General features: G+C 31.0%; 2 protein-coding genes across 2 annotated transcripts; both read left to right on the top strand.

Annotated features, from left to right (window-relative positions):
* The first annotated feature begins 10,080 nt into the window (after window positions 1-10,080).
* Window positions 10,081-11,794, top strand: LOC100792165 (uncharacterized protein At4g22758). The gene is made up of 2 exons (XM_003539759.5): window positions 10,081-10,974; window positions 11,241-11,794. Exons 1-2 carry the CDS (start codon window positions 10,572-10,574, stop codon window positions 11,423-11,425), a joined length of 588 nt encoding a protein of 195 aa, XP_003539807.1. The 5' UTR covers window positions 10,081-10,571; the 3' UTR covers window positions 11,426-11,794.
* Window positions 11,795-13,829: 2,035 nt separating this feature from the next.
* Window positions 13,830-17,162, top strand: HD2A (histone deacetylase HDT1). Its single transcript, NM_001248955.2, has 9 exons — window positions 13,830-13,927; window positions 14,269-14,551; window positions 14,849-14,877; window positions 14,974-15,021; window positions 15,102-15,274; window positions 15,544-15,609; window positions 15,733-15,823; window positions 16,626-16,749; window positions 16,859-17,162. The coding sequence occupies exons 1-9, from the start codon at window positions 13,903-13,905 to the stop codon at window positions 16,917-16,919; spliced, it is 900 nt and encodes a 299-aa protein (NP_001235884.2). The 5' UTR covers window positions 13,830-13,902; the 3' UTR covers window positions 16,920-17,162.
* Window positions 17,163-17,872: the final 710 nt, after the last annotated feature.

Here is a 17,872-nt window from a genome sequence, read left to right as displayed (position 1 = left end):
GAAAATCAAAAAGATAAATTGTATAAAATAATAAAAACAAAATACCTACATTTTGGTGAAGAAAAGTTGTTCAATCCTTCCATTAAATTGTATAAAACAATGAATGAAAACAAATATTAAAACCACCATTCATAAACCTAGCTAGATAAATCTTCAAATAGATGAATAAGAAAATAAGATGTTTATACTTGCAGCTTCAAATTATTGATGAGCAATAGTTGAAAAAAAGAAGAAGAAAGGTAGAATAATTAGTAGAGTCAGAGAATTGTTTTAAGAGAAAGTGAGAAAAGAAAAGAATTTTCTTATATTGAGTTTTGATTTTCAAAATAAAAGGTCTCTTAATTTTACATTTAAATTTGGAAAATAACAAATTGATAAAAATTTAACCACATATCCCATTTAAACTGTGATTACTTCAATTACCCACCTACTTCATATAAACCGTGATTATCCCAATTATAATGATCAATAACCGTGACTTAAATAATAAAAAAATGCTATATAAATTATCATAAAATTTTTTTAAAGATTTTTTATTTATTTGAGAGTATAATTCTTCTCCTCCATTTGTGATCATCTGTCACCAATAATTATTTTGATTACAATTATAATTAATTTGATTGTAATATAATTCACTTTTTTAAAAATTATTGGTTAAAACTTATGAGAAAGTCATGTGTGAAATTAGACTATAGATATAGATATGATTTTTTGCTAAAAACGATAAACATTTTTTATGAGAGATAAATACTTACTTTAGTGGATCGAATAACATTATGAATGTCCAAATTCTCATATCTAATACTTAACACAACAACATATATAAATCAACTATGCTTCAAATTAAATCTACTTCATTATAAAATTTTAATTAAAGTATTATCCGTTTAATTGTTTGATATCACAATTTTATTCTTAATAAAAGATATATTGGTGGATTGAAAAAAATAATATTTATAAATTATTATTAGTCTCGACTTTTAACTTTTAAGCGATATAAAATTTTGTGATTACCGAAATAAATAAGTAAAAAAATTATTTAAAATTTAATTTATTATATGAAATTAAGAATCAATCTTAAAATTTAGATAAGTCATTAAAATTTCTAGAAAGGACCTAATTGCATAGTTAATTAATACGCCGACGATCGTGCACGGATGGACAAAATTTTCACAACTTGACAAACACAGACACACTTCATTTCTTCGGACAATAACTCGTTGATTTGACATCCAATAGAGAGACATTATGGGTCTAATGGTAGCCCACCGTCATTGTCTCACAAATAATCATCACCACAAGTTCACAACCACCTTTGAAATAATTATTCACCCTTGTTTATTTGAAGTTTGTCGATCCATAATCTAAGCGTGCAATTAAACAGGCAAACATCAATTTTTAGAAGGAAAAAAAAAAGAAGATTATACTGTATAAAATACAAAATTCGAATGGTTGTATGAATAGGAATCTTCAGAGAAAAAAAGAGGATTCCATGTCACAAAAAGTAAGGGAAACACTATAAATGAACAAATTTATTATAACCATTAATTAAAAATAGTTAATTCACAATTTTTTTTTTATAAACCCCAGATATTAGATATTCATCACTTGAAACAATCTGTTCGATAATTCACATTTTTATGGTACATAGTTAACTCACATGCGTGTAAATTTGTTCCAATTTTAGTTATTAACTTTTACTTAAGTGATTATGACTTTATATTTTTATTTACTTTAAATACACAGATAAAACAAAACTAAAAATTTGAGTTTCAACAAAAAGATGAAACCCATAAATAAACGAGACTCTACTCTTTTTTCTTAATTAATTATATTTTTTGTCCCCTAATATACTTTGGTCTATTTGTAATTTTCATTTATAGTTTTAACTACTTAAATTTAATCCTTATAATTTTTAAATTGTTAAAATTAATTTCTTCATTTCAAATTTTGTATAATTAATAATTTATAAAAAAATACTACAGAGATATGACATAACATTGATTTATAAATTCACAAATTAAGAAAAGTTAAAAAAATCAATGTCTAGAATCAACACTTAATTAAAAGCCATTTTTTATTTTTATTTTTTAAAATTATCTCTCTCTCTCTACACATGCACACACACAAATCAATACCTCATCCTTTCAAAAAAAATAAAAATAAAGTGTTGCACTTGATTTTTTTTTTCTTTCTTTCTTTAATCTGATTACATTCTATGAGATACACGGTAATTCAGACTATATATGTACAATCTTTTAGTATATATCGAACCATTTTAAGGAAAGAGTATACTCAACATCGTAAAAAAGTAAATACAAATATGGTAAGTTTTGTCTCATATTCCAGAATTGATATAATCCAAAGTTTCAAAACCTTGAATAAAAAAATAAAAATAAAAACTGCCAAACCTTATCATCAATAAAAATCGTGGCACATATGCGATCGAGTTGCAGAGTTTAACTGTGCACAACAAACACAATTGCCATAACCATTTTGCATAAGAAATCTTGGCAGCTGGCTAGGGAGGCTATGACTGTGTGAGCAAATGTTGAATATTGAATATTATTCTGAGCCCAAGCATACGTACAACATAATATAAGAAGCTGTTTTATAATGCGCCTGTGAAGATAACATAGCTCAGATTTTGGATAGAGATGCTAGTAGGTTCGCGGAGGAGGTGCAGTTGTTTTAAAATTTGACATAACTTATTTTTTAAAATTAATTTATATCTAGAGATGATATTCTAAATTCTGTTTAATTAAAAGAATTAATTTTATTTGAATGATAGATCAAATCACATCTTAAAGTATAAATATAAATATATTTTACAAGTCTCACGTCCATATTCAATTAATTGTAATTGTTTCAAAATAAACTTTACTTACTGCAGAGTCAATTTTAAAATCTAAAAAAATTACCCAAACATCGTCACGCTAGCTATATACTATTAAAATGATGTTGATAGCTTTCAAAATTAACATGTTAGTTTAGCATGCAACAATAATACAGATTGGGAAGTGAGGTTAAGCTGAGAAGAGTGAAGCACTGCGCAATTTTGGAGTGTTATTGTGGTCTAGATAGACATAGACAATGTAGTTAGAAGAGTTGTCTCCTTCTCCTTTCATATCCTTGCTTTGCTCATCAAGAGTTAAGTCTCACCTCTTCCACTTGCATGTCCAATATTATCAGAGTAATCGATGGCTCCATGTCCCATGTCCATTCTGGACCAGTTCACAAGTTTAGATATATATATATATATATATATATATGAGGAGGAATAAACTTATTGTAAGAGTAATTTTTTTAGAATTATTTCTTATTTTTATCATTCATTTACTTAAAATCTAATAATTATAATAAATAATTAATTTTAATCCTTAGATTTAAAAAAAAATCAATGATTAGAATGAAAAATAACTCTTTTGAAATAACTTGATTTGTCTTCTATCTATTTATTTATATAATATTGCCTGTTTTGTTGATCAAATTGACAGCTAATTAATTAGCTTATGGAAGGTTGTTATATTAATAATGTGATTAAAAACTCATTGAAAATGAAGAAATCAATGTGAAAATTATTAATATTAACTTCTAAAAATTAGATTTAAAATGTGAGACCAAATGTGTTATAAGAGTATGCAACAGTTAAAGTGAAAATGTTGATTACTTTTTTTTTGTTTGATTTAAGAAATAAACTAAAAGGAAAGAAAGAAAAAGGAAACAGTTAGTGAGATAATGTTTTAGTTATTTGATAGGAAACAAAAAGAAAAAAAAAAAGTTTTGGATGTATAAAAAATAAAAGAAAAAATTGTACTTAAAAATATCTTGAAAAGAAAATAAATATGATAAAAAAGGTATGTTAACTTAATTATTCTTTTAACGTTAGAAAGCCTCTTTCCACCTTTCTTTTCAATTTGGACAAAAACAAAATTTATGTAATTCCCAACAAAAGTTTTCTCTCTTTTTTAGTTACTGTAACAAGAACCCAGGGTGTCGAGAAAAAGAAAAGAAAGAGGTGTTTTCATTCATTTCATTTTTCTGCCCTTCGTTGTTAGCTTAACCAAACAAAGCATTGGTAGACATTTCAAAACTATTTGATACCAAGAAAGAAAAAAAAAAGAGATATGAATATAAATATAATAACCAGCTTAAAAAGATAAAATAAGTGTTTATAACAATATATATATATATATATATATATATATATATATATATATATATATATTGTTTTATTTCAGCTTTCCAAATATAAACGTTATAATTATATTTATTTCAGCAGCAAGAAGTTAAGTTAGTACAACATCTAATGGTGAATAATTTATTTTGCAAAAATACTCCCTAAGCATTTGTTGTTCCATCGCTACTGGCAGTAATTCCTACAAGCTATACACAATGACAAACAATGTCTACCCTTCAACCAATGGCAACGGTGGGGTTGCAGCCAGAGCTGAAATCCCACAAAAAAGATTGTCTTCAATTTGTTCCAACAAACCCTAACAAGATTTGTGAATGCTGCATGCATGCATGGGTGTGATGAGCATCCTCAATCGCTCGTCAACGCCTATGATCCTACTTGCTTGGATTTGACCGCAATACATCCATTATACCCTTAACTCGAGATTCAACCTCAACATCACTCTTACAAACCCTAACAAAGAAGATCATCTTCATCCACAACCCACCATTTCCATTTTGTCCAGTTTAATTCTTCAACATATAGTGACATTCAATAATATTCAATTAAATTTTTTTATCGCAATTTTAGTGTTCTTATCCTATTTAAATAAGATTTTTTTAAGCACTTGTTGTACGATCGAGGAGTAAGGCATTTCACTTACTATCTAACCAATTACAAGTCATTTATATGATAATCTACTTTGATTTTTATCATCTACTTTTATTTGGTTTTTTTTTCAAAATATTCATTTTGATGATGTTGAGCGCGAGGACGTTTAATTAGGCAGAGGGACTAGAGAAAACTTTTTCAAAGGACTAAAAACATGAATTTTAAATTTGAAGAATAAAAAATAAATTTATTCTAAATTTTGAAGGACTAAAAATATATGTAATTCTTTTAAAAATATTTAACAGATTAATGACTATAAAATAACTGAATTTGCAAAACATTAAATAAAGACGTGCAGAATAAATATAAGAATTTAATTACTGCACTCACGTTAACATATAAATGTTTTTAACACTCTCATCAAATTATAGCAAATTGGCGTGTAAGGTAAAATTATTGATTTTTTCAATAATAATAATTAAGAGCTCAATTGTAATAAGTGTAAAAATTTGCATTGATAGTTAATCAGTTATGATTGAGATTATTTTTATATATGTGACTTGCTGTTAAAGTAAAACAAAAAAATTGTATGATGATATATTATTGGATGAGTGTGTAAAAGTTTGTTTACACTGATTACGTTTCAATTAATTTAAAATTTGACTTAAATACTTTTTGTCTCTCAAATTTTTATTTTTTTTCAATTTTTTTTGTTTTGGTGTTTCCAAATCATATTTTTTTTGTTTTAGGTCTTTAAAATATCTTAAAAAATAAAAATACATTTTAAAAAGTGAAAAATAAAAAATGTTATATTTAATAATTTAAGAAAAAAACAAAAAAAATATTTTGCAAGAATAAAACAAAAAAAATTACAAAGACAAATAAATGAAAAAAACATTAAATTATATGAATAAAAAATATATTTAAATCTTTAAAAATTAATGATAAATTTATTAACTTTTATAATATCTTAAGTATACTAATAATAATTTAATAATTTGTTGTTGAATAATATTATAGAATTTTATACTGATAACACATATATAACTATTAATCACATGAATTATTTTCTAATATATTATATTTTATTAACTAAGTTGTTTCGTGTTAGAATTGTCGTCGGGCGAAATATAAGCATTTTTCATTTATAGAGCATAGAAAATTATGCCAAAGTTTGGACGTATACAAAGCTTGCGTAGTTGTAGGGACTTTTATTAATGGGAGGAGTATCGTGATTAAGTTTGTGGACGAGATTTATGCAAATTGTTTGTACTATTTATTATTGGGTAAAAATTGTAAGAAACAATCACTCAGTTCGATAGCTACGACGGTCCCTTGTTCATGAGTTTTGCGTGTATGTTCATTATTATGTTGAGAAGTTATCCAACACATTATCTATCATACTCATTTTAAAACATAATATTTATTAAAAATTATAAAATCAGAAAAGAAAAAAAATTAAATAACAAGTGAAACCTAAAAAAATTAATTTTTAATTAATCATAAAAAAATATTTCAAAAGAATATGTTAGAAAATATATTACTAACATTTCTTTATTATGTTTGTCAGCTAACTTATATCCAACGGCCTAGTAATTTCTCGTATTGAAATATAAATAAAAAAATATTAGTTAATTTTATTTTATTTTTAATCTCAATTAAAAAAATAAGCTAGTATTTTAGCTTGTATTTTGAAAATAATGTTATTTTATATAACTAAATTTTATAATAAATAAATAATTTTAAATTTATAAATTATATTATAATTAAAATTTTCTAACAAATAAATCTTTTACAACATATAAATTATATTTTAGATTTATCATAAATAATTTATAATATGATATTATTTTCATAATTGATAAATTTCTTTTAAAAAATTGAAATTCAACTTAAAACTAAAAATATTAAAATGATCCGTTAAAAAAGATAAGATATTAAGAAAAAATATTAAAATGATCCGTTAAAAAAGATAAGATATTAAGAAAGAAATTCTAAAGACGCTCTGGTTGAATAAAAGTTCATAAAATTGTTCTCGTTAAAGAATGACATTTAAAAGTACTCCCATTCAATATAATTTTAATTTATATATATATATATATATATATATATATATATATATATAATAATTTCACAAAGTTGTTTTAAATAAAAATTCTCTCTATGTATCCAAAAAAATATAAATTTTCTTTTTTTTTCATGGTAAAAATTCTATCTATCCTTCAGTTGTTTTTAAGTCGAGGTTCACACAGATCTAACCTCTTCCTATTAAAGTGTTTGAGGTTGAGAAATTGTGTATCCTTTTAATATTTTTTTTATTGTCTTTGAGTCAAAAGCAGCACATATTTTACGTCTTTGTGCCACAATGTTTTAGACTAAGGGATTATATATACCTACCATTGTCTTTGAGCCGAGATCCACTCATTTATTTTTGTCGTACCACAACACTTGAGATTAAGGGATTGTATATCTTTTAATTCTTATTAGATCCATTTACCTATGGTCCATTAACAAGGAACTTAAACAATCCAACCCAAATATGACTTTATTTTATAATCCATACAGGACCTATAAAAGGAGATTACACATTCTGATAGACAATCTCAAACACTATAAAACTTGTTCTGAAACAAAAGTAATATGGTTAGTATCACAAAATAAAAAGATAAAATAATAATAATAATAATAGATGATATTTTAGATCCACATATTTTTTCTTACATTCGAATTTTGAAAAAGAGTAATTTGTAATTTCAGTTTCAGCCAAAAGACAGTTTGACTGTTTGAGGATTGAAATTTCATAATCTGTCCTGTTATTTTTAAAAAAAAAGAAAAAATAACAATGTTATCTTCCCTAACTATTGGGTCTTTTAGCTAATATATATTTTAAATTAAAAAAAAAAACATCCAAGAAGAAAAAAAAAACGGCCAGCTAAGTTCCTATTTGAGGTGACTTCTTGTTTCTAATTTTAAAATTATTAAAAACTAAATCTAGTTTCAGTTTTGAATGTTGAGTTTCAATTTTAGTTTTGATTTCAGTTTTGAAATTTTAGAAATTATTGTACGTCTGAAATAGATAAAATAAGTTCATTATTCTATTTTATTGTGTTTCATTATGGAATTATGCAATATAAAAAATTAAACATAATAAAAATAATTAAAAATATTAAAATAAGTCTCACTTTCCTATTTAGATTTTATTTCTAGTCATTACCCTAAGAGCTATAATTCAAAATAAAATATCTTATTCCTAATTTCCCTTTCCTCACCGAAGCCTTCTCACACAGTTACATATATTTAAATTTCAATTTTGTTAGAAGAAGTTATACTAGTAATAGAAAATTTACAAAAATTGGTCTTTATCCTTTGAAACCATTATTCCAACCATAATAGAACCCATCTTTCACACCTTTTTCATTAAAAATTTCTTTAGTTGATAGAAGTTGGAGTAATAGAAGAAAGTGATAAAGGTTTCATTCTTGTTCTGGAAACACCATCACCGTTCTCTCGCGCTCACATATTTTTTTTCTTCATACAAATAGTTTTAGGTTTATGAATTAGAAAAGGTTAAATATGTTTTTCATACCTAGAATATAGACTGTTTTCAAACTACTACCTCAAATTTATTTTTGGTTAATTACGTACTTGAAATTTTTTTATGTTTCAATGTAATATCTGTAGTTAGTTTCATACTGTTAAGTGGTGACGTGACAGACATAATGTCATATCATCAAGTCTAATCAATGACACATACCCAAATTTTCCACTTCATCAATGCTTAATCACTTCTTCTTCCCATTCTCCTTCCTCGTCTTCCTCCTCTCCTTCTCCCTCACCTTCTTCTTTTCACTCACACATGTACATGCAATCGTTGTTGTGGAACTGACGCACCGGTAGCTTGCTTCCTTGTTCGCGGCTTAGGGTCCATGTTCTTGAAGCAAGGTGAGAGCCCCACGCATGAGAGAGCTTCCACTTCTTGCTGACGGTAATAGATTCCACGAATTGTGATGCTTCAGACTTGGTGGGGACGTAGAGGATGTTGTAGTACAAGTCATCAAAAAGGGACCAACAGAAAGAAGAATCATCAGATTAAGGTGGTGGTTGTGGTGGAGGAGGGATGTTGGAAGGAAAATCATCGATGTTGATGATGATGCTGGTGTCAGGGATGAGGTCATGTTTGAGGCCGAAATCATAGATGTCAAAGAGGAGGCCGACGTGACAGAGGTTGGGGCAGCAGACAGAGAGTTTATGGAAGGAGAGAGGGAGGTTGGGTTGGCGGCGATGGAGAGGTAATAGAATGAGATTAATGGGAGGTATTACGTTGAAACATAAATTTTTTTCAGGTACATAATTGATCAAAAGTGAATTTGAAGTAATAATCTGAAAATGACTTATTTTTCAGGTATAAAAAACATATTTAAGCCTTGGAACAATATACAACTTTTTAATAAAACTTTCTTTCTTTTGTTTTTGAGAAATATAAGAGGGAGAAAGAAAACATTTTGGGCCTATTTTTCTTGTATCAACTTAAAACTTCTTCCTTTTCGTATCTTAGTTGAAAACGTGACAAATTTGGGGTTAACAAAGAAGAGAAATCAAAATTTTAAGGCTTGAGCATGGTATCCCCTTCATCAATCACTACACATACACATTATCACACATACAGGGAAAAAAAAAATCCTTTCATAAAATCCTAAAATCTACTCCTTTCACACAAGTCTTTGCTTCCCCAAAGAGAATGATGACGGTAGGCAAGAAAGAGATAGAGTCAATGAAAGAGAACTCAGTGGTTGACAAAGGCAGGGGCAGGAGGCAAGTGGTGACGACCAGCGATCAATGACCAACAAAAAACAATGACAAGAAAGAGAATCGTGTGGAGAAAAAGGTCGAAAAAAGAAAGAAAGAGAGAGAAAATGCGTGAAAACTCCAGAGAAACCAATGTATAAAGATGTTTAGAATTAACATCAAACCCCTTCTCCCAACAAACCATTTTCTTTCTCCCAACAAACCATTTTCTTTAGTTTTACAAATAAGAGTAACACTGTTTTAAAAACCTATAAAAAAACCAATTCAACCTCAATTTTATGGAACACATTTTTATTTTGAATTTTCATTTTAAAACCAGAAATAAAAAACTTAAACCACTCCGAATGAAACCTAATATTGTTTGAAGACTTGATTCCTCAAAAAGTGGACCCATCACGAATCTTCTACAAAACTCTCCACGTGGTATTGTGAACTACACCCCCACTCATTGCCTTTGTTCCTTTCCTCTTCTCGCAAATCAAAGGTGCAACCGCGTTTGGCCATAGTCAATCACACCCACACGTGTCCAAGTAGCGTTTGGTTATCCCAAACGTGACTCATTCCACACCCTCTCTATAAAATATAATCCAACTACTGCTACTTCCTCAAACCCAAGTCCCACTCCAAAAATAACCCAAACTCTCTTTTAAAAAAAAACCCGAACACATAGAAACAGAGAAAGTGTGAGTATCGCCGCCGTAGCCCTACCCTCTCTTCATATTATTCTATTGCCTTTCTTTAACTCCCTCACTTTTTCAGTTTTGAAGCGCTTCCAGTGGCGTATTTACGGTTATACCCTTCTTGTTATGATAGCTTCCAATCGGCGTCAGCCACAGAGCCGAAGCTCTTGGCTTCCACACATATTTTCGGTGCTGTCGATTGAGATACAAAGCCGCCAAGCCAGCCGAGCCAATCTTCAAATTCCAACTTTACCCCTACCGGTTAATATTCTCCTCTTTTAACGGCTATTTCGATCATGCCAAATTCGAAGAACAACCGTAACGGACAGGGCGAGCCTCACCGCCGGGGGAAGTTAACGAAAAAATCATCGTCCTTCTACGGTCACTCATCACCGGCTGCCATGTCCGGCGATCCAATCCTGCGACCGAAGACGGTGCCGGATCTTTTGTCGGAGAGGCATCGTGCGGCAGCGACGCCGCTGGTGGAAGTTGTGCCAAAACAGCCGCCGAAGTTGTTGTTGAAGGTTACTTCCATGGGAAGCTTGGGACCGGTGCAGGTTGTGATGACGCCGGAATCGACGGTCGGAGATTTAGTGGCGGCGGCGGTGCGGCAATACGTGAAGGAAGGTCGCCGACCAATTTTGCCGTCCAACGACCCTTCCCACTTCGACCTTCATTATTCTCAGTTCAGCTTAGAAAGTAAGCGTCTGTTAATTTTAAAAAAATCAAATCAAATCAGATTTTATCTTTTAGAATTTAATAAAACTCAGATAAAGTTTTTTTTCTGATTAAAATTGGAATTTCAGTCTTGTAATTTACGTAATTCTTCGATACAAACTCTCATTATGCAAATTATAATCCTCCAATATTACGTCCGCGTACTTAAAAATTTTAATCTAAATTTTATTTATTTAATATTATTTTTTGTTGGAGGGAAAATTGAGATGTTATTGTTATGTGTGCAGGTTTGGATAGGGAGGAGAAGCTGAGGGATATTGGATCTAGAAACTTCTTTATGTGTCCGAGGAAGTGTGGCGGCGGCGGCGGCGACGGTAGAGGAACGACGCCGTTTGCTTCATGTTCAAGAGAGGCCGACAAAACGACCAAGGGTGGCGCGTTTGGTTGGTTAAGGTTCATGGATTTCTCATGATGAATATTATTATTGGAGGCTAATGTTTTCCCTTTGGCGCTGCCAGCCACAGTTATTTGGAGATATTTTCATTATTATTTTTAGAATGAATCAGTGAAATGGTTTGTTGCTTGTAAAAAAATATGTGGGCCATTGGTTGTAGATTTGTAGGGATGGCATACCGAGCAACGCTTGGTTCAGTATTCTTTGCTTTTTGGACGAATCTTTCTTTTCTTTACCTTCATGTGAAGCAATTCCATTTTGCAAGTTGAAATGGGTGTACACTGTCTTGCGTAATAGAAGTCAGTGATGTTGATATATAGATGTCGAGGAATATCATTTATCATTTATTCCTGCCGTGGAGTGAATGCATTACTTCATAGTTAAAAATCACGTATTTGAATCTATTCCAAATGCTGTAATGCTAATCGCTTTCTTTGTTGGAAGCTTCTGCTTGTGGATTCAAACTGATTGTAATGTTTTGAAATTATTTTTTTTCCCGTTGTTTTAGGAAGAGATGCGAATACTGGAATTACATATTTGAAAGTGTAATATTCCAAAATTTAAACGAAAGGCACTTCACACGAGTAACATTTATGTTTGATTTTTATTGTTAGCGATCCTCCATTAAAGAAAATGTAATAGTATATTGTAAGGCTTTATCTACTGTAATTAAGACAACGAGATGGTTAATGATCTCGATCCCAAAAATAAAAGTACAATTAAACCACAATCAATTAATTAATATTCCAAAATTTGGATTCTTTATGATAAATTGAATTATGTATTAAAGTATTAATTATTTTTACGAAAAAAGATGTTAATAGAAAATCAATTAATTATTTTATTTTTACGAAAAAGATGTTAATAGAAAATAACGGGAAATGGGATTTCGGGTTTTTGCAATAACATATTACTCATGGCACATGACGCATAAAATTCAAGCACGTATTAAATTTGGTCAAAGACACCAATCTTGTTATTTAAGGTAGATTTTGAGAATGCATATGATACAATAAGATGGAAGTTCTTGTACTACGTCATGAAGAGAATGAACTTTTGTGATACTTGGATTAGGTGTTGTGTGAAATCCACTACTATGTCCGTTATTCTAAATAGAAGCCTCACGTAAGAGTTCAAAGGTGAGAGGGGTCCAAGGCAATCCTTTAGCGTCGTTTCTCTTTATTTTGGTTGTAGAAGATCTTGGGCTTCACTGTTTCTTATTATGAATATCGGGCTCAACCTCTTTTGTGATTGTGAAGGATAACATGGTCATTTTCTAGTCTTTGTCCTATTTGGGTGTTATGTTATTCAAATTTTTATAACCAATGGTATGCATAGCTTGTTTTGGGTGGTCTTGAGTTAGCTATTGGGATCTTATAATTTGTAATGGGTACTACTTATGCTTTTTATTTTTTCTGTTATTATATTTTTATATTTTCTTGGTTGATTCAATTTTTTTTCTTCTTAATATGCTTAAATATTTTCTTAACATCAATATTATTATGTTCTTAATATAATAATTACCTTTTAAATAATTTATTTTCATTAATCCCTTTGTTTATGGCTAAGGGTAGGAAAGGGTTCATTACTTGGAATATATTCAATTTGGAAGGAGTTGGAGTACCTTCACAACGGTTTTGAAGTGAAATTGGGGAATTGGATGCTGGATTTCTGGAATGATATCTGGGTGAATCGAACACCTATAGCATTGGAGGTAGCTTGGATCGACATTCATGATGTAGGGATTCAAGTGAAGGATATGTGGTTTGAGCGGGGTTGGAAGTTAGAGGAGCTTTATACTAATATTCTCATAGTATTAGGGATATCTCATTGTGTTTGGTTGAAGGTGTCAGCATCAATTTTCATATGAGTTGAAGGTGTGAGCATCAATTCAATTTTTTTTTGACAAATTTGTCATAAGACTTTATAGGAGTAAAAATATTATCCATTTTTTGTTTAAATGTGTTCATGCACAAAATTTATTGCTTCTGCAGGGAGTGGATAGAGATTTTTTGCTTGCTTTAGATGATCAAATTGTGAACTATGTGTATTCTCAAGGTAGGAGGAAAGGCAGATTGTGGGGATTATCATGTGGGTAAATGTGCGGACGCGTTGGCTATGGAAGGAGCGCTTTCAGATTTTCAGGATCAAGTGTTGCATGTTCCTCCAGATGACTTGATTGCCCTTTTGCATGCTGATGCAATTCGCATGATTTTTTTGGAGAGTCTAGTGTTCATGTTTTCTTTCCTTGTTTTTTTTCCCCTTCTTTTGTTTCTCTCACGTAACCAAGAATAAATAAATAAAGAAAAACAAGTATTATTTTATTTCCTAGAAAAAAAAAGAAGCGGGGGAGGGGAACTCAAAAAAACCCTAATGAGGTGCAGCGAGCAATATATATATACATTTCTTAAACCCTTAAATCCCAATTTATTCATCGCATTCCAACATTCTCTTCTTCTCACTCAAACTTTCCCTCTCTGCGCCGTTCCTCTCAAATGGATGCACCAATGGAGTTTTGGGGTAACTTCTTGTTTTCTCTCTTCCTTTCCCTTCGTATCCATCATTTCCTTTCTATTTTCTTCAAATCCGATCGATTTCTCTACACTTCGTATCGTCATCGCCTCACTAGTGAACACTCATATCGCGAAATCTTACGTTCTAGCCTTACACTTCTATAACATTCGTTACTCTATTATTTCAATTTTGCAAAATTATTACGTAAATGAAGGTTGTTAATACATGATTATGTGTCCGTGTGTTTCAATTCTGTACTATTCTTTTAATGTCCGATTGAAATTTCGTTTCCTTATAGTGATTTTTTTTTTTTTTATTGTAATGTTTTGTGTTGGTTTGAAATTTAGGTGTTGAGGTTAAGGTTGGGCAGACTGTGACGGTTGACCCAATGGATCCTGTGGATTCATACATACACATTTCTCAGGTTGCGCTCGGAGAGGCGAAAAAGGACAAACCTAATGAACCTGTGGTTCTGTACTTGAAAGTTGGTGAACAGAAGATTGTTTTGGGAACCCTTTCTAGGGATGGCATCCCTCACCTATCATTGGATTTGGTTCTGGACTCCGATTCTGAGCTTTCCCACACTTCAAAAAGTGCCAGTGTCTTTTTCTGTGGATACAAAGTTCTAACGTATCCTTGATATTACGTTCTTGAATTGTTAGTATATATCGGTTTACTTTTTTTTAGAGATGTAATGTTATGTGTATGGTCGTAATGTCAAGGTTTTTTTAACACTGTGGTTGCGGTTGCGGTTGCATTTGTGGCAACATAGTCTATATTGCGATGAAACTGTGATGCAACTACAATTTTTGTTTATAGGTTGTATATGCATAACTTTGACTGACATAAGGATTTTTACTAAGCCTCATTCAAACATCTTCTTCGTCTTTCATTTTTCCTTAACCTGGTGTGTTACTGTGGCACTAGTGGCAATGACAATGCTTCTGACTTTTCTGGTGAGGATCAATGTTTCTTTTGAACTTACTATTTTTTTAGTTGATTGACTTGATTTGGTTACTCAAAGGATGTTTTATTATCTATGATTTTGACAGATAGTAGTGAAGAGGACGAGGAACTTGCATTGGAGGGACAAGATAATGGTAGACGCTTCCGCATGATGTGAAAGACATTGTTAGATGTGCATGTTACATGCAGATAACTAATAATTATATTTTTTCAGGAAAACCTGAATTAAAAGCTGAAGGTGCGAAGGTTACCAAACCTTCTAAATCTATTCCCAAGATTGGTGCACCAGCAAAAGCTGCTGATCCTAAGAAAGACGAGGATGATGATTCCGATGATGAATCGGATGATGATCTTGCTGGTGAAGATGAATCTGGAAGTTCCGATGAGGTATTTTAGTCACTCACGGTTTAAATTACAGTTTTATATAATCTGCTCTATATGTGAGATGTCAAGATGCATTTTCTGTAAACTAATGTGCACAATATAAGAAAATAAGATACTTCAAAATATTTCTTTGTAGCACTTTAATGTTTATGCAAGTGTGTTCTTGGTTTAAGTAAAAACATTGCTTTTGTCTTTTATGCAAAGAATCCCTTGATTTTTCTTGCTGGTGTGAGGTTTCTGTTGAGGTAATTTTCCATCATTGATCACTGTAGATGGATGATGATAGCAATAGTGAAGAGGAGAGTGATGGAGATGATGAAGAGACCCCTGCTAAGAAGGTAATGAAATTGCGGTGGTATTATGTATTGTTATGTTTGGTCACATAGGTAATGTCTTCAATTATGATTGATGAGTGGTGAGCAAACTTCACCAGCTCTTATATGCAACTTTATTTTGTGAAGGTGGATCAGGGCAAGAAGAGACCCAATGAATCTGCAGCAAAAACTCCTATTTCTGCCAAGAAAGCTAAAACTGCTACTCCTGAAAAGACTGGTGAGTGTATCGTTCATATATTTATTTTTATTCATGTCAGTCTTCCCAAGTTTTTCCTTGTTCATAGACTAGGGTGTTACTGAATGTATTTGAATTGAGTTTGTATTAGGCATAACAAATTATGTTGGGTTACAAGTGTGAGGTGAAGTTTCACATCGGACAAAAGTGAAAAAGTTGAGCACCATAAAAGTGAGGAGAAGACTCATAAACCCGAGCCTTAAGGTTTTGGGTTAAAGTGTGGTGCTCATTGGTGTAAATCTTCCCGATGTTTACTCCCCTCGAATACCCCAACAACTGGTATTAGAGTCGATGGTTCGACTGGTAACTGGTTCAGACGAGTAAAATGATAGCAATGGATCTTGGTCTTGGGGATCCCTTGTATCGAAAGTCTTCCTGGCGGCATTACTCCCGCTCGAGGGAGAGACTATCATGTGGAAGAGACTCACACTTGAGGGGGAGATGGTTGGATTACAAGTATGAGATGAAGTCCCACATTGGGCAAAAGTGAAAAAGTTGAGTATCATATAAGTGAGAAAAAGATCCATAAATCTGAGCTTTAAAATTTTGGGTTAAAGTGTGGTGTCAAATTCTCTTATGTGATTGCTCATGATTCATTAGTGTAAATCTCCCCAGTGTTTACTCTCCCGAATTCCCCAACAAATTATACATTTTACTCTTTACTTGTCATGCTGTGTGTTTGAGTGACACTTGTAAATGCATATTAATTGTTTTTGTTTAATGCATTTTTATGTTTATCTTTCAATTGTGCAGTGGTAATATTTTGATTAAAATTTGTTTGTAGATGGTAAGAAAAGTGTACATGTAGCTACTCCTCATCCTTCGAAAAAGGGTGGGAAAACTCCCAACAGTACAAAAGGCCAGACTCCCAATTCTGCTGGACAACTATCTTGTGCAAGTTGTAAAAAGTATGATTATATTTTTGCAAACAGTAGCAAAAGTGATTTAAGCAAACCTTAAAGAATAGTTTTATTAAGTTACACAGACTTATGATAAACTATTTTATGGTTTTACTAGGTCTTTCACCAACGAAGCTGGTCTGCAACAACATAAGAAGGCTAAGCATGGTGGTCAGTGAATAGTGATGCTGCCATGTAGTAATTTTCCCCTGTATTACAGTGAGTAGGTTCAGAACGTTGGAAATTTTATCCTCACTCTTAGGCTAGTAAACGAAGCTTTGAAATTTTGTTTTGATGTTTATGAGTCCCTATATATTGGAACTGCTGCATTTATATCTTGTTAATCATTCAATGCTTAGAAAATTGTGTTGATGTTTGGTGCTTTGCTTTGTCTATTGCGGCATTACAACTCTTTCAAATCTGGCCGATGATGTTGTCTATTGCTACGAGTAAATGGTAAGTATGACTCTAAAAGGAAAATTGTGTTATAGTATTTTTCAAAAATAAATAAATTAAAGTATGTGCCACACTTTTACGTAATCGTTGTTATATATTTTTTCCGATAAGCTAAATAAATAGATACTTTCAATTATATTGTCATGTTAAAAGTTGCCTTGATTTTTAATATTTTTAAAAATTATAGTCTTCTATTCTCACCTGCACTGTAATTGAAATCTATCGATATCTCTTCGAATATTCTTTAACATTCCCCCTTGAATGTTAATGTGTAAAGCTACTGAAATGTTGAAGAACTTTTCTGGATATTAAGTTTATTTCATTTTACTCTTCTTTTTTTTTTTTTTTGACATTTTAGTCCGTTGATAGAGACGTCCATATCTTGAAAACTTGATCTCTTTCCAGAGATTTAGAGCTATTTTCTCCGTGATGAAAACTTGATCTCTTTCCAGAGATTTAGAGCTATTTTCTCCGTGATGCTATTTTTAGTGGCTGATTATTTGAAGAACTGAAACAAAGCAGTTTCATGTTTGCATCTATCTTCTAAATTTTACCCTTCAATGACATTGTAGCAGAGGAATACCTAAACACCCACTTCCATAAAAGTCATGGAGACTTTAGGATCCTTGAAGGTGTGGTAGACAATGAAATGCGCTTCATAAGTAAATATAATCAA

The sequence above is a fragment of the Glycine max genome, chromosome 12 (genome assembly GCF_000004515.6).
Source record: "Glycine max cultivar Williams 82 chromosome 12, Glycine_max_v4.0, whole genome shotgun sequence".
NCBI classification, from domain to species: Eukaryota; Viridiplantae; Streptophyta; class Magnoliopsida; order Fabales; family Fabaceae; genus Glycine; species Glycine max.
Note: the sequence above shows the minus strand (reverse complement) of the source record. Positions and strands in the feature narration are given on the sequence as shown.

Excerpts from the sequence above, each read along its gene's own strand:
- LOC100792165 (XM_003539759.5), top strand. The coding sequence starts at position 10,572 with ATGCCAAATTCGAAGAACAACCGTAACGGACAGGGCGAGCCTCACCGC. Across the intron at positions 10,975-11,240 it reads TTCTCAGTTCAGCTTAGAAA|GTTTGGATAGGGAGGAGAAG; the intron begins GTAAGCGTCTGT and ends TTATGTGTGCAG.
- HD2A (NM_001248955.2), top strand. The coding sequence starts at position 13,903 with ATGGATGCACCAATGGAGTTTTGGG. Across the intron at positions 14,552-14,848 it reads TGTGGATACAAAGTTCTAAC|TGGCAATGACAATGCTTCTG; the intron begins GTATCCTTGATA and ends CTGTGGCACTAG. Across the intron at positions 14,878-14,973 it reads CAATGCTTCTGACTTTTCTG|ATAGTAGTGAAGAGGACGAG; the intron begins GTGAGGATCAAT and ends TGATTTTGACAG.